Consider the following 26379-nt stretch of genomic DNA (forward strand, 5'->3'; position numbering starts at 1 on the left):
AAATATTTTATATAAAAATTTGTAATGCACAACATTACTGAGTAACAATTTATGGTTATATTCCTCAGATTTTATAAGAATAGCGTGTTTATGTATTAGCTTAAGATTTTAATTTTTTAAATAAACAAAGCTATCATTTTTTTTATAAATTACCTGAGCAATGCAAATGCCGAGTTTCAATGTCATTTGTTGAAGCTGCTTCAAGCTAATCTATATATATATATATGTATATATATATATTTCTCAAAGTTTGTTGTCATTGTATATGTCCAGCTATAGCTATTAAAATCTTGGAATAAAGAATCCGTATCGGCGAAGATTTGATTTCGAACCTCTCGTTCGCCAGTTTGTCGCCCTACCATTTTAGCCACACTAGCTTGATAGGTTCGCTAGATGATATATGTCGCTATACAGGAGCAAATTTGCTACACTTTTGGTCACGACGCCAAGTGATGGCGTAACGACGTAGAATCTTTAGCTCTTATTAGTAAGCTTACTCAAATTATCCATCGGCATTGCACCAGGCTAATAGCGAGTGGCAGGCAACTCTCATTACTTATAAGCTGATTTTTAATACCCGGGAAGCACCACTAATTCTGTGTATAAAAAACATATTGATTTATTGATCTGTTTTTAACCATATTCAGTCAATCCTGGGACTAAGACAAATTCTTGATTGATTTATGAATAAAACTAAATATCATAGAACTTGTGTTGCTAGTGGAATGGATTATTATATGGGGGTATGTGCTGTGGTTCATAAAATAATTTGACCTGGATACAGTTTATGTCTCTATTTAGCATTAATCCAATGTCTTTAATTCTTGCCATTAATCCAAGATTAGAATGATGTGTGACGAGCATGCAGTTTGAAGCTTTTCAGAGAAGAGATTCGGGTTCAGTTACTCGTTTTGACGTTACTCGTGCAAACCTTGAACTTGAACCTCTGTCTTCTGTGGGTCATCAAAGTTTTCAAGTCCCAAATATTGCTAGTCTGAATATAGTACAGTTTGTGCCATACATGGACGCTGTTACCGTTTCGTATCATATAGCGTATGCTATGTTTGTATATTGTGTGAGTGTCTCACGGTTAAACTGCACCAGAGTGTTTATTGCAGAAGGATCTTTGAGAATAGATGCTAATATTTCTGTGCACAAGCCGGGTTCTCCGTATGGAGTTCGTACCGAAGTGAAGAACCTCAACAGCGTCAAATCAGTTGAGCAGGCTATAGGTGAGGCCAAGTGTGTTGTTGTTTATGTAACGATGACTGTCATTATCTTAGATGACCTCATAGGTGACCTTATAGGAATGATAGGAAAGTATAGTGTAGGTTTCATTATGTAGTCACCTGTGATCCTATCAGAAACTGTCTATGTTCTGAGATATACAGTTAGTAATTGTAAATATTATGTTGTTTCTGTACGTATACAGATGTACATTGTAGATTAGCAATTGTAAATATGATATTGTTTCATTACATGCATAGATGTACACTGTAGATTATGAAGTGAAGAGACAGAAGAATCTACTTGCTCGAGGTGGTCAGGTTATAAACCAGACGATGTCCTTTGATTGTGATACAAGGTATTTCCTATGTCTATGGTATCCGCTTTCAAGCCTTCGCGCAGGTTGAAAAGTTTAAGTTGCAAGTTAAATACTTATCCTGTTTTTCCTATCACAGGTCTGGCCTAAAGCCAGGTGTACAACAATTCATTTTAGTTACTATCATGTGTACCAGTACATTCCAGTTGTATGAGAGGTTAAGATGTCATAGTTAGGAACTAAAAAAGGTTTATGCGCGCCGCTTGCAAACGAGCTGCCATCTAGCCGGCTGATATCATAGAACTTGCAACAGAATATTATTTTATAGAAAGACTCATCGCAAACTTCTAGCAAGATTGTCAGTGTTAGTAGGTTTTCACTATATTGTAACAATTATTAAGTGGTTACTACTAAGTCTATAGGCCAGAATGAAGTTCCACTTTGGTAAGCTAGTCTGGGCTAGTATCAACCATATTACATTGTGAGCTTCCACTTTTAATCAAACAGAATTTTATTTATCCCAGTTATTAAAGATGATATATATAGATTATAATTTCATCATCTAATTATTATAGATAATATTACATGATGAAACCCATATGTATTATGAAATGGGTTGTCTTGTATAGCTAGTATATTATGGGTTGTCTTGTATAGCTAGTGTGCAATGGGTTGTTTTGTATAGCTAGTATGTTATGGGTTGTTTTGTATAGCTAGTTATGCTATGGGTTGTCTTGTATAGCTAGTATGTTATGGTTTGTCTTGTATAGCTAGTGTGCAATGGGTTGTATGGTATAGCTAGCATGTTATGGGTTGTTTTGTATAGCTAGTTATGCTATGGGTTGTCTTGTATAGCTAGTATGCTATGGGTTGTCTGGTATAGCTAGTGTGCAATGGGTTGTCTTGTATAGCTAGTATGTTATGGGTTGTCTTGTATAGCTAGTATGTTATGGGTTCTTGTATAGCTAGTATGTTACAGGTTGTCTTGTATAGCTAGTATGTTATGGGTTGTTTTGTATAGCTAGTATGCTATGGGTTGTCTTGTATAGCTAGTATGTTACGGGTTGTCTTGTATAGCTAGTATGCTATGGGTTGTCTTGTATAGCTAGTATGTTATGGGTTGTCTTGTATAGCTAGCATGTTATGGTTTGTCTTGTATAGCTAGTATGTTATGGGTTGTCTTGTATAGCTAGTATGTTACGGGTTGTCTTGTATAGCTAGTATGTTACGGGTTGTCTTGTATAGCTAGTGTGCTATGGGTTGTCTTGTATAGCTAGTATGCTATGGGTTGTCTCTTATAGCTATATGAGTATTTTAAAGTGCTATGACTGGCTAGTTTTAAACCCATTTAGACAGACAGTCGCAATGAGGGACAAGGAAAGACTGCAAGATTACAGATTTATGGCTGAACCAAATCTTCCTCCGATAGTTCTAACAGATGGATCCACAGACAATCCACACATTCTGAGCATTGACCATATAAGGGCAGGAATGCCTGAGCTCTTGCCCGCCCTCAGACAGCGGCTCATAAGTTACGGTCTTTCCTTGGAGCAAGCGATGACAACTATAGTATGTGATTTCTTATTGGCTCATTCTTAAGGTTTTGATAGTCACGTTGCTTTTACACAGTGCAGTATTCTATGTTCTGACAAATCCTCTGAAATTGAAATTTCTGTCATGGATATGTGAGCATCCAGGAGAGCTAGCAAGTACACAGATGGATACAGTAGACGCTCCTATAACGTACACCTCCTATAACGTAAATTCCAGATAACATAACACATTTATGTAAATCTTCTGCTTCGTATTACTTAGAGATTTTATATAATGTTAAGTGTCAAATAGGGCCAACTTCTCAAAGTCAATTTGAATGGTAATATATCTCACGCACTTGTTAGATAGAAAAAATAATGTACAGTCAAACATGGATAACTCGAACTTCAAGGGACCGAGCAAAAGTGTTCGAATTATCAGAGCATTCAAGTTATCAGAGCACTGTCACAAGTCCATATATTTACTTATTTATTAGTAGATACATGTACATATACAAACTATAATATAAATCAAAAGCACAAATGGCTTGTTTCAAATTAAATGCTTCTAATGTAAAGTTTAAAACGTTTTCATGAAAAAGTATAGAGATTTTTCTATCACTTGAGATTGGTTTGTTGTTTGAGGTGATGTTATTGCCAGGAAATTTTCAGATTGACATTGGCAAAACTTGATCGTTGTTGAAATGCTCAAAAGAAAAGACATTTTTTTCTTTTGGGGTTTTACCCACGATCAATTTTGCCGTTTTTTCTTGAAGTTTATGCAGATTACCTTACTTTACTTGGGATTCGTTAAGAGCAACACTCCGAGGCAGTTCAATTAGAAGTTTTACGAGGTTTTACGGTACATTCTATATCACTCACGCTTTTTTAATAGATACTTATTGAATGTACACACGTATTCTGTGTTTAGGTCAAACGATGAATAGTTTTTTGTAGCTCAGACAACGTATACGTTTAATTACAACATTTTTTAAGACGTTTTAAACATTCAACATTCCGACGTTGATTCAACACGGAATCAACGTCGGAAAACTATTCATCACGGGCTAGCCGAGTCACGCACTCAAGGATTTTCGCCACGCACATACAAAACAACATGCGATTTTTGTTTTGTATGTGCGTGGCGAAAATTCTTGCGCGCGTGACCCGGCTAGCCCGTGCTATTCATCGTATCGCAGTATAAATCAAATTTCACCAAACTTTTAGAAAAGTCGTTGACAAAAATATTTTGCCGATGGTGGTAATAACGACGCTTATGAATTACGAAAAGATGAAGTTTACCTCTATGGCTTTGAATAAAGTGATTTTCTAAAGCGAAAACAACCGTTTCGGTAGCTGTTGGGCAAAAAAACAGTTCGAATTAACAGTGTTGAGTTCGAGTTATCTATAGCAATTTATCATTACGTGGGAACGGACCAAAGGAAATGTTCAAATTAACCATGTGTTCGAGCTATCCGTGGACGAGTTATCCATGTTTGACTGTATATATATTGTTACTAGCTGTGCTACCCGGCGTTGCCCGGGTACTAAAAATCAGCTTATAAACATTGAGAGGTAATGAGAGTTGCCGGCCACTTACTATTAGCCTGGAACATTGCCAATGGACAATTTGAGTAAGCTTACTAATAAGAGCTACCAGCTTCTCGTGACGTTAAACAATCACCCTGCATCGGGACCTAAAGCGGTAGAGTATTTGCTCCCATATACCGACATATATTGCCTAGTGAAACTGCCAAGCTTATGTAGCTAACTTAGTAAAGCATCGGACTGGTGAACGGAGGGTCCGAGATCAAACCTTTTGCGATACGGATTCATTATTCCAAGATTTCAATAGCTATACCCGGACAAATACATGGACAGACCAACATTGAAAAATTTATATATACTCAAGTACAACGTATATATGTATTGCACATATATATGCAACTTCTATGGCATTTTATTTCCTCTTGATAGATCGTCAGATGTGTTGACAAAACAGAGAATAGGTCGCTGCGCAATTGTAAATAAATACTTGAAAGCGGTCGATTAGTGCAGGTGTGTCCGCATCGGTTTACTAATCTGAATGTCATTGTCATGAGTTGGAAGTATTGTCGGAAGTTCTTTTATTCTAACCTTGACCCTTGAATACAGATAGACCATGAACATGTAGACACTGCTCTTATTATAGTAAAAATATATTTTTGTTTTGCTTTATTGTATACGTAGAAAATATTTGCTATTAGTTTTAATTTGCAGAATAGACTTTGCTGTCTAGAAAAAAATAAACAAATTGTCGTAAATGGATGTCGAATATGTGCGCTCCTATCAACTTATTGTAAAATTGCTGCAATCATAGCCTGTAAAACCAGTTAAATTGATCAGAAAAAGGAGAAAAGTTGTCGATGTAAACTAATAATATTACAGTTGCGATAGATTGCCAACATTAAAAAGTTAAGCCTAGTGTTTTTCTTATTATGGATTAGTCAATTTACAAGTATTTCACTGTTCATATAATGTAAACATTACTTGAATGGATTATTTACGTTGTAGGAGCTGGGTATATATATTGCATTTCAAAGTTAGTCATATGTAGGTTTGTAGGATTGATTGTCAGGCTATAGATCTTAAAATCTTGGAATAAATATTTCGTACCAAAGAAGATTCAATCTCGGAGCCTGCTGTTCACCAGCCTGACGCCTTACCCACTAGACTACAGAAATCGAATTGCTAGCTTGCCAATATAAGTCATTATATGAGAGCAAATACCTAACTGCTTTGCGTATGACGGGGGTCATAGCATAACGTCATATTATTAAACTGGCTAATAGCAACTCTCACTACTTCTCTTTGTTTATAAGACAAAATACTTTTCTCATGATATTTAGTTTGAAAGTTAGAATGGCAAATGTTGTTATATGTTAAACACAAATCAATTTTCTGTCCAAAGATTTATCTATTACCCGGGCAACGCCTAGCACAGCAGTGGCACAGCTAGTTGTATATATATTGTGTATGTTTTATATGTATTTGTTTACTGTGTATGCGATGTATATGTTTTACATGCATTGTATGTTTTGTATGTATGTTTCGTACATGGGCAAGGCCAGGCGTAGGGTCACACACACAAGCAATTTTTTTTTTACCTTTTGTGATCATAATTTTCTGTCAATTAGTGAGTAAACATGTTTAGACATACAGAAACAGGAAAATTTTTATAATCAAATCTTTTCTCATGATGATAAGAAGCATGCAAGTAAATTTTTCTGTTATTGTGCGTGACGCGTGGGACAATAGGACATCTTCTCTCAAACTTTGCTATACATTCTGAAATAAATTTTGCTTTTCTCTTATAATCAATACAAGAATATATTTTTAGCCCAGGTGTTTTTTCCTAGCAAATGCAATTTTTCCTTACCATCCAGGCGAGCAAAGAATAGTTTGTCCCGCGCGTCACAATTTTAGTGCATTTAGTTACAGCCTGTTTTTCCTAAACTATCTGAAGTAAATAAATTTTGTCTATAGTTCAATTTTGGGCTGCTATGCCTCAGCCAAACTCGCCAATTTGCTAAAAAATATGGCAAGTTTCTGTTTTATAGGCACATGGAAGTATTTGTGGCGCGCGGGACATAGTCGTAGTGGACATAGATGTAGTTAATAATATGATGATGTTTGCCTTTGTTTGAGATTTCATTTTGATACCCTGCATGTGAAAGCAACGCTGGATATTCTGAGTAAAAAAACCAGTTTCTTTGAGAGAAATGAAAAATTGGAATTAATTTGCGATACTTTGTAACTCAGAACACGGAGTTTGTCAAGATTACCCTACTGATACCCACACTTGGCGTGATGCCGTCAAATCATGAGGTAATCCTTGAACCAAATGTGTGTTTATAAAGTATGGTTCTAGAAATTAAATCGCATGGCAAAGGTGCAATAGATAGTGTTGAGGGAAAGCATCAAACAACAGGTTCTAATGGCAGTATAGCGAAAAAGGTACGTCGTAAACTCGGCAAAGTCATTTGCGGAAGCTGCCACAACAATAACTTCCAAATCAGCGAAACTAATAAAGATATTCTCCATCTCAAAAGATAAGATTACTGAAATAGCACAAATCTGCAAAGAACCCTGCTCCATTGTGCCGCTAATTCGCGGCATTCGATCGTGCCATCACATAGTAGTTAAAAAAGATAGTGATGTTGTTCTGATGAAATGGTGTCCTTCCCCCTGGCAGCCATTTCCACACACACACAGCAGCGAACGAAATCCAGAGGTAATCACAAGAGGTGTTTTACAAACACTGACGTAGTTTTCACCAAAAATGCTGGTCGCATTGGCTTATGACTCTAAAGCCTGCTTCCCATATACCCCGCAAGCACCAGCGACAGCACCGCAGGGCTATCAGCGGTGAAATGTGAACCTACGCGCAGAATACCGCAGAGTATTGCCGGTCAACACAAGAGTTCAGCTCTGTTCAACTTTCGCGAAGAGCCGCAGGCAAAACCTTCCCGAAATGTACTGGACAGGTGAGGATCAGCATTTTCGAAATGGCATGGCGAGCAAACATTTTTTATGCCATTATTAGCCATGCAGGTTTATGTGAACAGAAGTCCCCGAGCCTAGCGTTGCAAGTGTTTTGCTGCGCAAGATTACCGCCTGGGTCTCGCAGCCGATATGGGAACCAGGCTTAAAGTTAACATTGGAGAAATTCTCACAGCGGAAGCCAATGAAAGTAGCTACACTATGAAGTACATGCACCGTGCACACAAGAAGTTCATTTGGCCAAACCCCAACAACGAAAGAACCTCCCAGAGGAACTTTCTTCTTAAAACATCTCCAGTTATTGCACCAGCGGCAACTATCAGGTCACTGAAATCCTTTTTACTAGAAAATGAGGAAATAATAATGGCAGAATATGACGATTTTAAGAAATAATGATTTACTGCATAAGAGTCTGAAAATCTTTGAATCATATATGTTTTTTGTTTAAATAAAATAATTATAATATATACTAATTTAAAATTATTAGTTGGTTTACCACATGTATATTGATGTTGTAACTCCAAATCATGTCAATTTTTTGACTAACAACCGCAAAACGTAGGAAAATTCTGGATGTTTCATGTTACTTTTGTCCCATGCGTCAAAGGTGGTTGCCTTTCTTCAAACCTCAGAGAATCATTAAACTTGGGCCTGAAAACAAAACAGTACATATTTCTTGTAGGGGATTAGTAGAGATATGAGCATGTCAAACTATAGTCATGAGTCAAAAACTTCAGAAAGTTTTTGCAATTGATCACAAATTAGTTTTTCATGTCAAGTTATGGTCCTGTGGTCACACCAGCTTTAATATTTAATAATTCTTCAATCCATTGCATGACAAGGATGAAATCTCATTCAATGATAGTTGGTGTCAAGTGCTGCTTAAAACAGCATAAATGACAGCAAAGTTTCACAGCTGAGCTGAAAACTATGCAAGGAAGCATTCAAATGTCCCGCGCGTCACAATCAGGCCAAAAATGGCCTTGCCCACATGTATTGTACGTTTCACATGTAGGTATTGTACATGTATATGTTTTATATGTGTTTGCATTGTATTTAGATGTTTTACATGTATGTATCGTATATGTGTTATATATTTATTTATATACATGCTCATGAAGCTTTTGCGTGTACCTTAGTAGGATTTTTTCCCATTCGTATGACTGCGCATTTATGTAACCTTTATTTTACTTGTCAGGAGCTGAGACTAGTCAACATATTTGAAGAAATGCTGAAGTTGTCCTCTAATCCAACGGTTTCAAGCCAATCAGCATTCCGCTTTCTAAATCTCGTTGTGGTGAGAGCTTGCAGTGAACAGAAATGCTCTTTGGAGCATCTTCTAAGGTACATTTTATCACAGCTTTTACTGAAACTCTCTCACCTCACTCTCAGTACTGTTTCCTTTTATTGCCATACCATCAGAGTCTGGGAGAGTTTGTAACCAGATGAACCATGGAGACTTGGGGAAGGGACTCGTGTAACTTAGCTTAGTGTTATCTACGATTCCTACATTATTAGTTGAAGAGGTACTGTACTTGGAGTTTATATGTTGTATCTCTCTGTTACTCATTCAGCTCATATGTTGTATATTAGTAATTGAAGAGGTACTGTACTTGGAGTTCATATGTTGTATCTCTCTGTTACTCATTCAGTTCATATGTTGTATATTATTAATTGAAGAGGGACTGTATTTGGAGTTTATATGTTGTATCTCTCTGTAGCTCATTCAGTTCATATGTTGTATATTATTAATTGAAGAGGGACTGTATTTGGAGTTTATATGTTGTATCTCTCTGTAGCTCATTCAGTTCATATGTTGTATATTAGTAATTGAAGAGGTACTGTACTTGGAGTTCATATGTTGTATCTCTCTGTTACTCATTCAGTTCATATGTTGTATATTATTAATTGAAGAGGGACTGTATTTGGAGTTTATATGTTGTATCTCTCTGTAGCTCATTCAGTTCATATGTTGTATATTATTAATTGAAGAGGGACTGTATTTGGAGTTTATATGTTGTATCTCTCTGTAGCTCATTCAGTTCATATGTTGTATATTAGTAATTGAAGAGGTACTGTACTTGGAGTTTATATGTTGTATCTCTCTGTTACTCATTCAGTTCATATGTTGTATATTAGTAATTGAAGAGGTACTGTACTTGGAGTTTATATGTTGTATCTCTCTGTAGCTCATTCTGTTCATATGTTGTATATTAGTAATTGAAGAGGTACTGTACTTGGAGTTTATATGTTTTATCTCTCTGTAGCTCATTCAGTTCATATGTTGTATATTAGTAATTGAAGAGGTACTGTACTTGGAGTTTATATGTTGTATCTCTCTGTTACTCATTCAGCTCATATGTTGTATATTAGTAATTGAAGAGGTACTGTACTTGGAGTTCATATGTTGTATCTCTCTGTAGCTCATTCTGTTTCTAGCATGCTGTAAATCCCTGAATATCTGTATATCCCTGATGGCTGCCTTTCAACTAATTTGCTTAAAACTGGGTTAATGAAGTGCATTTTGGTATCTAAAATTGGTGTTTACTGTTATAAACGTCTCCCTCTTACATATTTATATCTGGAATTGCACAACTGAGCATTACAGGTGGTATTTTGGCAAGTCATTTCTCTCAAACTTTGTCACATAGTCATGTAATAAAATTTAACCCTTTTATCATGTATGCTTAGCAACAACAATTTTGAACTCTAATTTGAAAGAATTAATTTTTGGTTTGTTGTTTTTAATCGCCAGACGCAATGATTTGTAATGAATTATGATCAAAGCTATTTCTACATGAGACTTTAGTCTAATCCGAAATATTTATACAGCCTGTAATATATAAGCAAATCAGCGGCTGTGTTGTCACCATCACTTGTATTGTTGATGGCGACAACTATACCTTTCATTGAACTCTGTTCATGCCAAGTCAGACATATCTAAATTTCATTTCATCTCGCCTATGATGAAAGGTTAGTTCCTTGTTGAGATTTTAAATTCTGTCTATAAGAATATATTATGATGAACCCTACAAAGGCTTTTACAATGCTCGTACTTTACTACCATTCCTATTCATGCTTCTACGACTTGTGACTTTGTAACTTATATACATTAATAAACGAGCAATTAGTCACAAGCAATCTTCACCAGTAGACTGTAAACCTTTGCTATAGAGCCTGGCCATAGGATAAAGCCTGGTTCCCATATACGTCGCAAAGCACCGGGGACAGCACCGCAGGCTATTAGCGGTTAAATGGGAACGTATGCGCCGGGTACCGCCGGTAGTTGCCGGCGGCATCGCAATAGTTTTGCGCTGTTCAAGTTATGCAAACGGCTGCAGACAGTCTTACCGAAATGCACAGTACGGGTAAAGGTCACCATAATAGGAACGGCATGGCGGAGCGAACATGTTATTTGATTACGCAATTATGTTTACGATATTATTAACGATGTGGCTTTCATGTGAACAGATGCCACCGAGCCTAGCGTCGCAAGCGTTTTGCTGCGCATGTTACTGCCGGAGTCTCGCAATCGATATGGGAACCAGGCTAAAGCCTGGTTCCCATATACGTCGCAAAGCACCGGCGGTAATATCGCGCAGCAAAACACTTGCAGTTTAATGTTCACATAAAAGCCACATCGTTAATGATATTGTAAACAGAATTGCGTAATCAAATAAACTGTTCGCTCGCCATAACGTTCCTATAATGGTGACCTTTACCCGTACAATGCATTTCGGGAAGGTTTTGCCTGCGGTCGTTTGCGAAATTTGAACAGCGCTAAACTATTGCGATGCCGCCGGCAACTACCGGCGGTCCTCGGCGCATACGTTCCCATTTCATCGCTAATAGCCTGCGGTGCTGTCCCCGGTGCTTTGCGACGTATATGGGAACCAGGCTTTAAGGTATACTGGCTGCCAACTCATGCGTTAACCTACTTCTATACATCAGAGTAGATTACTTATTTGTTTAGTAAAGCAAAGCAGCTTATGGTATTATCTCACCGTATATTGCACATTTTCCTGGACTTGTGTTGAAGAAGAGAACCTTATGTAACAAGCAAGTCTTTAGGTAACAAGCAAGTCTTTAGGTAACAAGCAAGTCTTTAGGTAGCAAGCAAGTCTTTAGGTAACAAGCAAGTCTTTCGTTAACAAGCAGGTCTTTTGATAACAAGAAATTCTTTAGGTAACAAGCAAGTCTTTAGGTAACAAGCAAGTCTTTAGGTAACAAGCAAGTCTTTAGGTAACAAGCAAGTCTTTCATTAACAAGAAAGTCTTTAGGTAGCAAGCAAGTCTTTAGGTAACAAGCAAATCTTTAGGTAACAAGCAAGTCTTTAGGTAACAAGCAAGTCTTTCGTTAACAAGCAGGTCTTTTGATAACAAGCAAGTCTTTCATTAACAAGAAAGTCTTTAGGTAACAAGCAAGTCTTTAGGTAACAAGCAAGTCTTTAGGTAACAAGCAAATCTTTAGGTAACAAGCAAGTCTTTCGTTAACAAGCAGGTCTTTTGATAACAAGCAAGTCTTTCATTAACAAGAAAGTCTTTAGGTAGCAAGCAAGTCTTTAGGTAACAAGCAAATCTTTAGGTAACAAGCAAGTCTTTAGGTAACAAGCAAGTCTTTAGGTAACGAGCAAGTCTTTAGGTAACAAGCAAGTCTTTCGTTAACAAGCAAGTCTTTAGGTAACAAGCAAGTCTTTAGGTAACAAGCAAGTCTTTAGGTAACAAGCAAGTCTTTAGGTAACAAGCAAGTCTTTCGTTAACAAGCAAGTCTTTAGGTAACAAGCAAGTCTTTCGTTAACAAGCAGGTCTTTTGATAACAAGCAAGTCTTTAGGTAACAAGCAAGTCTTTAGGTAACAAGCAAGTCTTTAGGTAACAAGCAAGTCTTTCGTTAACAAGCAAGTCTTTAGGTAACAAGCAAGTCTTTCGTTAACAAGCAAGTCTTTAGGTAACAAGCAAGTCTTTAGGTAACAAGCAAGTCTTTAGGTAACAAGCAAGTCTTTAGGTAACAAGCAAATCTTTAGGTAACGAGCAAGTCTTTAGGTAACAAGCAAGTCTTTCGTTAACAAGCAAGTCTTTAGGTAACAAGCAAGTCTTTCGTTAACAAGCAGGTCTTTTGATAACAAGCAAGTCTTTCATTAACAAGAAAGTCTTTAGGTAACAAGCAAGTCTTTAGGTAACAAGCAAATCTTTAGGTAACAAGCAAGTCTTTAGGTAACAAGCAAGTCTTTAGGTAACAAGCAAGTCTTTAGGTAACAAGCAAGTCTTTCGTTAACAAGCAAGTCTTTAGGTAACAAGCAAGTCTTTAGGTAACAAGCAAGTCTTTAGGTAACAAGCAAGTCTTTAGGTAACAAGCAAATCTTTAGGTAACAAGCAAGTCTTTAGGTAGCAAGCAAGTCTTTAGGTAACAAGCAAGTCTTTAGGTAACAAGCAAGTCTTTAGGTAACAAGCAAATCTTTAGGTAACAAGCAAGTCTTTAGGTAACAAGCAAATCTTTAGGTAACAAGCAAGTCTTTAGGTAGCAAGCAAGTCTTTAGGTAACAAGCAAATCTTTAGGTAACAAGCAAATCTTTAGGTAACAAGCAAGTCTTTAGGTAACAAGCAAGTCTTTAGGTAACAAGCAAGTCTTTAGGTAACAAGCAAGTCTTTCGTTAACAAGCAAGTCTTTAGGTAACAAGCAAGTCTTTAGGTAACAAGCAAGTCTTTAGGTAACAAGCAAGTCTTTAGATAACAAGCAAGTCTTTCGTTAACAAGCAAGTCTTTAGGTAACAAGCAAGTCTTTAGGTAACAAGCAAGTCTTTAGGTAACAAGCAAGTCTTTCATTAACAAGAAAGTCTTTAGGTAGCAAGCAAGTCTTTAGGTAACAAGCAAATCTTTAGGTAACAAGCAAGTCTTTAGGTAACAAGCAAGTCTTTAGGTAACAAGCAAGTCTTTAGGTAACAAGCAAGTCTTTAGGTAGCAAGCAAGTCTTTAGGTAACAAGCAAATCTTTAGGTAACAAGCAAATCTTTAGGTAACCAGCAAGTCTTTAGGTAACAAGCAAGTCTTTAGGTAACAAGCAAGTCTTTAGGTAACAAGCAAGTCTTTCGTTAACAAGCAGGTCTTTTGATAACAAGCAAGTCTTTCATTAACAAGAAAGTCTTTAGGTAGCAAGCAAGTCTTTAGGTAACAAGCAAGTCTTTAGGTAGCAAGCAAGTCTTTAGGTAACAAGCAAATCTTTAGGTAACAAGCAAGTCTTTAGGTAACAAGCAAGTCTTTAGGTAACAAGCAAGTCTCTAGGTAACAAGCAAGTCTTTAGGTAACAAGCAAGTCTTTAGGTAACAAGCAAGTCTTTAGGTAACAAGCAAGTCTTTAGGTAACAAGCAAGTTTTTAGGTAACAAGCAAGTCTTTAGGTAACAAGCAAGTCTTTAGGTAACAAGCAAGTTTTTAGGTTACAAGCGAGTTTTTAGGTTACAAGCGAGTTTTCAGGTAACAAGCAAGTCTTTAGGTAACAAGCAAGTCTATAGGCAGCAAGCAAGACTTTAGGTTAAAAGCAAGACTCTAGGTTAAAAGCGAGTCTTCAGGTAACAAGCGAGTTTTCAGGTAACATGCAAGTCATCAGGTAACATGCAAGTCTTTAGGTAACATGCAAGTCTTTAGGTAACAAGCAAGTCTTGTGACAATATGCTAATCTTTAGGTAAAGTTGATGCTTTCTTATGTGAGAAGTTTGCTATGTCAAAGTCAAGCTGTCATTGAGTTTGCTGTGAGAATTTGTACGGATGTAAACCCAAAGGTAAAAGGTACTCCATTATCCTTGTTCTCATTGACATCTTTAGTAGGCTCAGTGCTTTGACCTTTGACATATTTAATCTGATCTTGTAGTGTGGTGACGCTGGAGAAGCTATCCCATCTCTGGCATGCATATGAAAAAGAAGCCTTGACCCATATCTCCTCGACAGAGGTTAGTTTATTTGCTTTAGCACTTGTCCAAATTGTTCAATTACCTGCGTGCATTTGTCACCCGCTTATGTCACTTGTATATTTGTCAACTTTTAAAGTGAGTTTTGTCGACAACTTCTATTACGTTTGCCCGCTGCTTACATTCTCGTTGGCCTCTGCCAGCTGCTTGCATTTGCCAATAGACTTTGTATACTTTAGCAATTGGTAAAATTTTGCTAAAATTACTCACTTCCCTTTATACCTAGCCTTCTGCCCACATTAATAGCAGCATTGCGAAGAGTTACCAATTATAAGACACTGATTACAGCTGTTACACAGGCTACTGAATGAGCCAGCTGCAACAGTTCAAGCCTTACTGGAGAGTGGAGAATTTACAAGGATATCAGATGAAAGAGAGATACTTAGATACTGTGTTGCTGTGGCAGAGAATAATCCAAAGGCATGTAGTCCTCAAAGACCTGCTTGTCTGAGCTACATTTATTTTGTCTAGAAAATATACTCCGGAGTCTAGACTTGGGATCTCATTTCTCTTTGTAGCTCGCGAGAAGATATCAGAAGAAAAAAGGCTCAAGAGAGTTTGCAGAGCTCATTTCCATTATACAAAAAGACAGTGAAAACCGCATCGACCACGTAGATCTTTTCAGAGTACTCCGCGCCTACTTGGACAGCAAACCATCAAGCAGCAACTCCTAGCTTAAATTTCGTATTATAATTTTAGGGATACATACACTCTAGCGGTCCTTCCTGCCTAATATTTGTGCTTTTTTAGTCAAGGTTTAGTGGTTAGTGGGCCGGCATATGATCAGTACTTTGGAGGTTCGAGTCACACAAAGACCATTGGTGGTATTAGAAAAAGACATTTACCATTTCTCGGGTTCTACATCTGTTCAGAGTCTGTAGATCCTGCTCAAAAAAAGGCCAATGTCACTTTCTCAAAGGAGTATCAGAAATAATCAATCTGAGCTTTTTAGTTTTCGTTTTATACAAATAAAGAGTTTTGTAATTTATAATTGTGTTTTTTTTTAATTTTTTGTCGATCGCTAACTTGAAATTCTCAGTTCGTAAGTTGTAAATCATGACAACTGGACAACTCCCAAATGTGTCCTCGCTCTCGGAGTACTAGCTAGAGTTAGCTCATTGCGCATGGCAGAGATAAGCAGGCGTTTCAAGTTGGGTGTCATTTGAATAGGTATTGAGTTCTGCGTATCAACAGCCTATCTACTGTACATAATATTGATTAAAGTGGTCCTTAGCATTCATGATATCTAATATCACTTCACTCGCTCAAAGATGCTATTCATCAGAACGCTTATATTTGCGTCCCATTCAATTACATCGCAAATGGTTGAGAAACTTAGGCTTTTTGCAATACGTACTCATATTTACATTATCATTAAAAAGTCTGTTTGTTTAAAGTGTTCGTTTAGAAATTCTCAGAACGCATGTTGCTTATAGATTTAGCACTGGAAGAGGTCAATAGTGTCAACCTAGTAACCTACTGACTGCTGCCGTCAGTTGGTCAAATCGTGTAAGTATTTTAATCTTTTTTATAGCATGATGTTAATTTAATCAGTGATCACAAGCTGCAGTGTACTACTAAATTCTAATGTTGCATTTATATTTTTAGTTGTTCTGTTATATTTATGGGCCAGACTACCACAAGTATAATTTGTTAGACAATTATTATGCCAAAATTATGCGAATTTTTGTCTAATTTCCAGCAGTTGACAAAAATTGACATAAGTGACCCTCAGTTCCAAGAAATGTATTGGTATGTTAATCGTACAAATGGGCTAGCTAGTAAAGGAGTTATTACACCTTGTCAAATCGGTGCCATCTCGGTTTCTTTTTGGAGATTTCTTTTGGAATTGCTTGAACTTGCTTTTCAGTCTTTATTAAAGTCGTACCGTTGATCTTTTGTTGCTATCTACGGTCAATAACAAAATTGCTCAATGGTTTTTTGCAAGCCCATTACTCAAATCTTATTAGGAAATTATCTTATCAATAAAGCCATCAGCGTTTTTACAATGTTGCGTATTTTGTAGTCATCATCGGTAATGTTCTTCAGAGAGCTTATAGGTGTGACTATCCTTTTGTGGCCCTTGTCAGATTTATAAAATAGAGTTGTCATTTTTATGTGTAACTTTTAATGACCTACTATTAATAGATAACAAAATTGCACAATATTTTTTTCCAAGCCCATTGCTCAAATCTTACTAGGAAGTTATCTTATCCCTAGAACCGTGAGTATGTTGTAATGTTTGTACAGAAGGTTTATAAATTGCGGGTGTTCCACGCCAGCGAGATGTTAATCAGCTTTTTGTCTAAAATATTTCTGTGTATGATTATTACTCATTGCAAATGATAATACCTGTCAACACGCCAATGTACTTGCCTCAAGTCCAGCCAAGTTCCATTTGTTGCGTTGCGCCAAAGACTAAGTGCGAAGTCCAAGTCTCCAGTCAAAAGTTGTTGTAATAGTTGTAATCATGCTATATCATTATTACAGCAGTTAGGAGTAATCTGTAATCAAAACTTACACCGTAAGTGAAAGCAGGATGTTTATGTAAACACTTCAAATTTCTAAAATTGATCTATCAAGTTTATGTAGTATAGTTGAGTACCCTTTTTATATGTAGAAAGGAACATTCCTTCTTTTCATCCCAAAGTTCAATCAATTGGACACCTTTTGGGGCTTGTGATGAACCTCCTGCATGTTCATCGCCATTCGTAAACCGAGTGAAAGTGAGACCACATATTGCTCTGCGATCAAAGGTTGGATAATAAAACAGAAGTATAGCAGACAGCGGGCAGCCATGTCTCTCCTCTACTCGACATGCTCAACTCCTCGGTCTATGTCCCAGCTCTCTGTCTCTGCTTTTGATGAGAAGGCATCAGAGCTCGATAAGCTCAAACGAATCTCTATCCTACACATGAGGAAAGTCAATGCCCTCAAGTTGGAATATATGGTAAAAATCAATCAAGTTTTCTCACTAGCTTTTGCTCAGCTTTTTGATGCTTGTGCACAATAGTGGCTGATGTAAAGTTTGTCGCTTTCTTGAGAAACTGTTGACTATTTGGCTAGTTAAAGATTTTTGACCACTGTTGCAGGTTTTGTCACTAGATTTTGTGCTGTTGCAGCCTTAGTGACCTTTGCAGCCAGCAAGCTAAATGAAATCACATGCAAGCAATCTTACACATAAAAGGGTCAAGTGGTAATTCGCAGATACTCTTAGAATTGTAGTAATCCACCATGCCTTTCATTTATTCTGTGTGTCCGCTCATAAAAATATATGACATGCGTTTACTATGAGTTGTCTCCTCTTATGGCTAGACCTTTTCATAAACACACCAATAGGCATCCTTTATCTGATTAGTAAGTTTCTGTCAAGTTCTCTAGCAATAGTTACTGCAATTAACTGCTAGTTTATGCTACCAATTTGACTATTTGTATACTGCTGACCTGGTCTGAACAAGTACACTATTTGAGGGGATTCATTCAAACACTTTGAAGGGAATCAACGAATCTTAGATCTTTAAGGCTTTTAAAATCTACTTCTCTGATGACAACATTTGTGTATTTGTTTATTTTTTCTCCATATATTTTCTGCAAGATAATTTGTTCATGCTCATAAATAAATGATTTTAAACTTTTGTGCCATCACTTTTAATCCTTTAGAGACAGCAACAAGTTTACCGTAATGATGAAATCACCATTTTCAACAGCTGTCAAAAGATTGAGCAGAATATACGGATGATATACAAGTGATACACAGCCTTTTAAGCAAACACTAACATATTATGTGTTGTTGGTGACATTAGCAGCAGGTGCTTGATGCACCGGTGTCGGCATAGCACTGACATAAACTTTAACCTTTTTAATCAGTCCAGCTGCACTGTATTGTTACGTTTATTCCTGTCTAAGACTGAGGCATTCCTGTAAATTGAGTCTTGGAATTTTGCATCACTGTTAATATGTATATATACACACACTTCTCTGTTTTCCCTGCACTTGATAGCCTGTGTTACAAGAGTTTAACCCTTTTACTGCTCAGCAGAGCACTCATTGTTTATGTTTATTTGCCTATCTAAACACTTACCAACCTTTTGTCAAAGGGCTGATCATAAGCAGTATTAAATTCAGAATTACATAAAGGATTAGTTCACGCAGTGTTGGCTGCTGTCTGTCTGTCTGTTTGTAGGAGTGGTGGGATAACAGACACAGTTCATTTCTTGCCGCCCTAAGCACAGTCCAAATGCTCAACAGATCACTTTGTCCACAGACTATCACATGCATGGCTGATTTTGATAAGCTCATGCAAATGGCATACATATATAAAAGGTGATTATGGATATAGAGAGGTTGGGGGTGTCATACGTAAATATATAAGCTAATAGCTGGAGAGCCTCATATAAGAAATACATGAGGTATGGGGTGAGGGGGGTGTTATACGCCAGCAAGATGTTAATCAGTTTTCTGTCTAAAATATTTTTGTGTGATTATTAATCATCGCAAGTGATGATACTTGTCAACACGCCAAAGTTCTTGTATTGAGTCAATGATCAATTTGTTGCGTAGTGTCAAGGATTAAGTGCTACAGGCCTGTATTCCCTGGTTGCAAGTTGGGGCTGCAAATGTTGGCGACTAGTTATGAACACCTGAAGGTTTGGGGGGCGGTGTAAGCCCCCCAACGGGGTTTGGGGCAGTGTCCCGAAGCTCTGGACCTTTTAAGCATCAACAACCCTCAAAGTATGCATAAATGCAATCAATTGTAAGCATCAAAATCTACATAAATATATTGTTTATGGTTCATGGTAGGCAAAACTTTTTCTTTATTCAACGAATGATATAAAACTCATGACACTACAGATTTCTGCAAGGGACATTAACAGAATAAGAGCTATTTCTTATTTATTGCAATAGCTCTTGTTCTGTCAAGGTGTCCATGGCAGAAATCTTTCACAACTGACTTTGTATCATTTCAACATCTTTATATATGTGTAATATTAGAAGATTATTTAAACGAGTCTGTCCGATAGTGCGCCTCATCGATGTTTTGGTTTGCTTCAATGCAGAAAAGAATCTTTCACTCACTGCATTAGTGGCAGGCGAAATTAATACTAGATTAGTGAGCCTCTCCACTTCATCTAGTTGCGCAAGAGCGCGACTAGCGCTTGAGCGCTAATTGGAAGTAGTTGGAAAGTCCAAGTGAATTAGCTTAGACTGCAATTCTTAGTACTCAGCCGCTGAAAATCGCGAAAGGGTTGGGGCTGCTCAGCCGCCCCGGGAATACGTGCCTGAAGTGCTAAGTCACGGTTTCCAGTCAGAGGCTGTTGTAATAGTCATAATCATGTTATGTCATTATTGCAACAGTTTCAAGCATTTCAACTGTCATCAAAACTGAATCAAACGCGCTTGCATGTTTATGATGTACTTTTAATGTCCAAAATTGATCAATCTGGTTACAAACAATACTCAAACGGTTATTACAGTGCTGGCAAGCTCTACCTGCATCGTAATGGAATGGATCAGCTGGAGAAGTATAGAGAGTTCTGGAAGAGGTTTCGGGAGTTGAGTGACGAGTGTGATGACAGCGTGCTCTCGCCAGTCAACGCCTACTGTTTCACTATCACTAGACTCAGAGACCCGGGCATTAAAGCACGCGTAGATTCGCTAGCGCGAGAGATTTCTATTAAAACTGACCCCGAGTTTGACTTTACTGATATTCACGATGCTAAGGAGAATCTCTTCTCTTACAGAACGGGAGTCAGTGGAACTCTGTTAGTAGGGTTTGTCGGCTTTTTACCACATATGACCAACCTGCAACGCAAGCTCTGTTATTTCATTACTAAACTCTATGTTGAGAAAGAGTGACTGCAGGTTCGAGACCAGAGACTAGGTTACTTTGTAACCTAAAACGATTCGATGTTAAATTTTTTTCATTTTTCTGTAGTATTGTGCATAAACTTGGATGTCATCTCTTTACAGCTTACTATGTGTTATATACCAGTGCTTTGTGGAAACAGTGTTCAAAAAATAAAGAATTTGTCTCCTCATGATCATTTTTAACTAGAAATTACCCTGTCATACAGCCCATGACCTAAGTGATATTGGAAATAAGAAAGGGTACTGCTGGTTGAGAAATGCAATATTAGCAATCACATGGCACTGCAGTGCAATAGGAGAACTGCAATGGTAGCTGTAATCTACTGGGTGTTATTTGTACAACAAACAGCAATAATGAAACGAAAAGATTATATGTTTATATCTCTTCCCTGCAATAGAAGAAATGCAATATTAGAAGTAAATTGGCAAGCTGCTGTGTAATATACACAGTTTGAAAGTTGGTTGTGTTGAATGTAGAATGGTTTTGACAGCGATCGCTAACCAAAGTGAAGAAATGGGTCATGATCACAGAAATCATGGTTAAGTCGGGTGTGTGAAATTTAGAGTTATCTACACTAGCAGAAGGAGAAAGTTCTCAGTTATTTTGCAAAAAAATTTTGATTCCAGCTTAATTACAACAGATTTCATGGTCAATAATCTAAAGTCATGTTTACCATTAGTGCGAAAACATAGTTCTGAGAAAACTGGTGGTAAAGATTGAGAAACGAAAACCAATGCACAGATTTGTTTACATTTCAAAACATTATAACAACCAATATCAAGAAGTTGTGATATTGATCTAGATTTTTGTATTTAAATGCAAAAAGTTATGCTGAATTTAAAAATCTAAACAGATTTTAGTTGGTTGTCATAGAAATAGGTGTATATCTATGAGAAAATGTAGGCCTATTACTTAATTTTGGAGATATTAAGAACGGCTTTGCAGTACCGCGATATTGGTCACAGCCGTAGTATCATCAGCAAAATCTTTAGAAAAATAATAACAGTAACATATTGCACACCATCGGTCACTATATACTTCGATCTTAAATTCGAATGATTATTTTTATAATTAAATCTTATAATATTCTTATAAAATCAAATAATTATTCTTATAACTAAATATTGTAATAATCTTATAAGAATCGTTATCATCGTTAATAAAAATATCGTCATCATTTCCTTTACTTTCATTGCTTTGGACACCAGTTAGAATACCAAAGTACTCATTATAAGCGCCCAAAATTTCAGAGTTAACTTTAAAATCGACAAAAAAGAAACGATTACTTTTCAGTACTTTTACGTTAATTACAGAAATCTTCAGCAATTGGAATATGCCATGGACTAGTGAAATTTGCAGGTTTTTTCTCGTGAAATGCGCACTGCTTTATAGTTCTACTATCTGCCGCACGGCTTTATCGGCGTTTTGTTTGCCGGTCTTAATTTTGATTAAAAAAGGCTTGTCAGGTTTTAATGGCGATTTGAGGCCAAATTAATCTGTCTAGTCATGTATTATCCAATCAGATGGGTAAGTTTTAGGATATTGTCTACACTTTTCAAGGACTTGGTAGCATATTTGAATAGGTTTATACGTGTTTTGTATCGTTATTATACTTAAACGACCCCACACAAAAATGGTTAAATTTTTTGATGAGATTTCGGTACAAGGGTTTGAGTACGGCGTTGATGAATAATTTCGGGAGTTGTGTGCGCATATGCATTCATCATAAAGCTCCCAAACACTCGTTTCGCTCGTGTTTGGTCGTGGGAAGATGCATGGAAATATTCCCAGCATAAGAGGAATGCATGCTGTGAGTAAATACAGATTTGTGAGTAGCCAAACTCGCTTAGCTTGCAGATTTATGCAGTTTCCATGATGCGAATAACTTGCTGATTGGCTCAAACTTTCACATCATGCGTGGCATGAAAACACAGTATACAACAACAGGTGATATAAACATAGTGATATAGAAACATGATATATCCCATTGGTATCAACAATCTCCATACAACAGACTCTCGTGGTTATAAGGTCAGTCTGGTTTTAGAGAATGCCTTGTCATCAGGTATTGTTGTGTTCCTGCAAATCTCACCAAAATGAAGTATGATACGTTCTTCGCTTGTTGTAGTGAAAAGGAACTACATGTGGATAAGAGAATCATTGCTCGCTAATATTCCCTATACATTCCTAAACCCAGTGGCACTGTACAAACATCGTACAGCCGTTGTAGATTCATTCGCCTTGCCGATTTTTGGACAATGATTTACAGACACATTTTTGGCATGCAGCCATTTAAGGTTGAACACTTTTTCTGTAACCCGTTGGAGATTATTTTGGGAATTCAATCACAACCTGTTGTCTTCTGTCAAGCGGTGCTAGCTCACCAGGGCACGCTTGCTGTTCGTGAACTTAAGAAGTGAATGTACTAGCAATATAATTGGATAGACTAACACTCAAAAATATTTCACCAACCAATCAAATCTAGAAAAAACCTCAATCAAAGTATGTTAAACTTATAGAGAATTATTTTGTTCTGCCAAACATATTGCTGCCCACATTTGTAACAAACATCACTTTCTATGATCTTAACATATACAGCCTACATTTGCATCTCAACTCCAAAGGTGTAAAATAAAATCCCTACTGAGTAATACAACTTTAAGATCTACAATGTTTAGTTGTGAAACTGAGTAATGAGTAACTAACATGCTTGATCACAGGAATAAAGTAATTAAAATATGTTATTTAATATTTAAATATATCCATATGTGAAGGACGAGACTATACTAACCATATTTTTAACACTACCCTTTGTGCTTGTGCTTGGGACAACGTTATTCCTAGTTTACTTTATGTATATTTCTTTACCCGGTTACATAATACTCTGGTGAACCTGTTACGTAATACTACATTTTGGGCCTGCTTCACAGGCCTGCTAGCACACCATTATACCTATTGTCTGGGCCTGCCTCACAGGCCTGATATAACACAATGGATATTATATAATTGTGGGCGAAGTAAATAGTATAAAAGGAGAAGGCATAGGCCAACTCTTTGGGATTCTGCTTACGGATTTGATACTGTCAAGACGAAGTTATACATGTACTGATATACGCTAAATACACTAAACTTATTCTTACAAACTGCCTGCGTTTGATGCCTGCCTGGTCGGCTTAATAAGGATCCTTCTGCCATAACTGATCTGGCTTCAGGCACGAACTGCATTGGGGAGACACCTAAGGAAGGCTAGGGGTGAGCTGCGTTACGATCGGACCTGATCAGAAATGCGATAGCATTGGAGATCAGGCCCTCCAGTAAGCTAGCCGGGACCTGAATTAGCCAAGATAGGGTCTCAAAGAGCAGGCCGTGCTAGCCTTCCAAAGTGAGCCTGAACTGAGGACAACCAGCCGCGGCCTGATCCGACCACTAGGTGTGTTAGGCAGGCCGACGAGGGGAAGGCCCAGTGTTCAGACTGCACTGCCTTGCTAGGAAAAGTAAAGCTGGCTCAGCTACCGGGGCCAGACCTTTACACTGGTGGCAGCAGTGAGATCTAATCAATCCACAAAGATAACTAGCAAGGCACAATCATGGCAAGACGCACTCGTAGCGCAGAATGACCGGGAGTCCCCCAAAGGGAGGGACTAGAGGGTCTAGAGCGATTAACGAATGCGTTAGAGAGGATGTTTGTGAACCAAGAGGCACAAAGGAATCGGGAGCCACCGGTACCCAGAGAGACATTCAAGGCTCCTGAGTACGATGGGAATGGTGATGTGGAGGCCTTCATAAGGCAGTTCAATGATGTGGCTGTCGCCAATGACTGGGGAGCCAGATCCGCCCTATTACACATTCGAGGAAGGCTGAAAGAGCAGGCCAAGGAATGTGGGCATGGACATACACTACAGGCAGTGTTCAACACCCTCCGGGCAAGGTTCGGCATGACCCCCAAGGAGGCAAGGTCGAAACTGCAGGGCCTGAGGAAGGAAACCCACACTACATTGTTCGAGCATGCTGCTCGTATAGAAAGACTTATGAGCATTGCGTTCGAGGAGTTGTCCGATCGAATGAGGGAGGAGATGGCGGTGGATACCTTCTGCGGGTTCTTGGGTAACATATACCTACAAAGACACCTTTTGGCAGTACCCACCCCCACCCTGGAGGCCGCCGTGAGAGCAGGGAATGAGTACCTACAGATACGGCCCGAGATGACCATCCGACAGAACCACTCAACGAGATCCGGAGTAAAGGCAGTCCAGCCAGAAGGGCTCGAACAGACCATGGAGGAGCAGGCAGAGGTAGAGCGGGCCATGGTTGTCCGTGCTGCCCCTGACTCGCTGGGTTTACTCCTGACCACGATGGAAGATCTAAAAAAGGAAATGGCAGATCTGAAGAGACAAGTCGGTCAACCACAAGGTCCTCCACAGCAAGTGACTCGAGAGAAAGGAGTAAGGAGATGCTGGGGGTGTGATCAGACAGGCCACTGGAGGAGGAACTGCCCCAAGAACCAACCCAGTAGCCGCGCCACCCAGGGACAGAACCAGGGAAACGCCTACCGCCCGCAGCAGTAGGACAACCTGCTGGCTGCAATAGGGCGCCAAGAACCAATAATCACAAAAAGGTGAGAGGGGCAGGCCGAAGGAAGGCAGAGGTGGACCCGGAAGGCTGGTTACACTCCCCGAATTCGGTAGCTCTCACGCAGAGGTCTCCGGTAGGGAAGGTTCCCACCTACAACCACTACCAGAGCTTAGAAGGCCTAGGCGGAGGCGAAGAGGATATGGAGATGGATCCTCGAGTATCGCCGCGGGCGGCCCGACAGGCCCAGAGGCGGTATGTCCGCCAAATCCAAAGGCAGGCTAAACTAAAAGGGACATCAGGAAATGTCAGCAGTCTAGAGGAAGGTACCATCGGGAAAAACGAGTCCAAGAGATCTGGACCGCGAAGGTCGGAACAGAGAGCCGATCCAGCACCAGCTGGAGCTCTCGAGAGACCTAAGCGCAGATTGGGAAAGAGGGAGAAGTTAATCACGAGCGAACGCTTCCAGGAGCCAGGACGACCTAGGTCGGGTGAAAAGGGCCCAACCGGCGCTGATCCTTCCCAGAGATTTGGACAGGGTAGATTGGGAGCGAGAGCCAGTTCATCCGGAGCTGAGCTTCTCCAGAGATCTATGCCCTCCAGATCGGGAGTGGAAGAGGAACCAGCTATGGTGGAGCAATTCCAGAGACCAGAGAGTCGCAGATCCAGGAACAGGTGGGGCTGGGATCGCGCCTACTGCCCCCCAGGAGCAGGAGGGGAGGAAGGACGGGAGTCGAACTAAGTTGACCCGTTCCGGGGTGGAGACCCAGGCCAACGCCTGAGTCCGGTGTCGGGTCCGACAGGCCGGTACGGGGAGAGCACAAGGCCAGCTACTCTCGAGGAAAGCCTGGCGGACCAGCTCGATGAGAGTCCACCACCGGACAGGCCTTGGCGTCTGCCACGAAAAAGATATTCCGAAGGGGTGCCTAACGACACCTGCGAAAGGAAGGAATTACCAAGAATCGGAGCCTTGGAAAAGCCCCACAAATCTAGCTACTTCCTGCCCGGGAAAATGGAGAGACAGAACCTGCTCTTTCCCATAGATACCGGCTGCAATACAAACCTGTTGTCAAAGAAGGTGTTTGACTGAATGCCAGCCAGGATTAAAGATCAACTGGAAGAAAATGACCGATACGGCCTGATGGCAGACGGGAGTAAGCTCCAATTCTACGGACTAATCCAACTAGCCGGGAGAGTCCGCGATGTACCGATCGAGGAGAACTGCATTGTGAGTCAAATCAGCGAGGACGCCATCCTGGGGATGCCCTTCCTGATCTCGCACCAATGTCACATGAATTTTGCCCAACCAGTCATCTCCATCGGGGACAGAAAACTCTCCTGTACCGATAAATACGGCAGACTGATGGT

At 38.9% G+C, this 26379-nt stretch overlaps 2 protein-coding genes across 3 annotated transcripts in view; one reads left to right on the forward strand and one right to left on the reverse strand.

Annotated features, from left to right (window-relative positions):
- Window positions 1-4007, reverse strand: part of LOC137405864 (uncharacterized) — a 405083-nt gene extending 401076 nt beyond the window's left edge. Inside the window, exon 1 of the mRNA XM_068092298.1 lies at window positions 3958-4007. The gene's annotated coding sequence lies outside the window, so the exon portion shown is untranslated. The remainder of the gene's footprint in view (window positions 1-3957) is intronic.
- LOC137405862 (glutamyl-tRNA(Gln) amidotransferase subunit B, mitochondrial-like) overlaps window positions 1-15558 on the forward strand; it is a 28961-nt gene extending 13403 nt beyond the window's left edge. For both annotated transcript variants that reach the window (XM_068092296.1, XM_068092297.1), the window contains 7 exons: window positions 1119-1232; window positions 1501-1585; window positions 2896-3112; window positions 8816-8961; window positions 14477-14555; window positions 14862-14993; window positions 15092-15558. In XM_068092296.1, the coding sequence (XP_067948397.1) occupies window positions 1119-1232; window positions 1501-1585; window positions 2896-3112; window positions 8816-8961; window positions 14477-14555; window positions 14862-14993; window positions 15092-15247 (929 nt within the window). In that variant the 3' untranslated portion in view covers window positions 15248-15558. The remainder of the gene's footprint in view (window positions 1-1118; window positions 1233-1500; window positions 1586-2895; window positions 3113-8815; window positions 8962-14476; window positions 14556-14861; window positions 14994-15091) is intronic.
- The last annotated feature ends 10821 nt before the right edge of the window (window positions 15559-26379 follow it).

The sequence above is a fragment of the Watersipora subatra genome, chromosome 10 (assembly GCF_963576615.1).
Source record: "Watersipora subatra chromosome 10, tzWatSuba1.1, whole genome shotgun sequence".
Lineage (NCBI taxonomy): Eukaryota > Metazoa > Bryozoa > Gymnolaemata > Cheilostomatida > Watersiporidae > Watersipora > Watersipora subatra.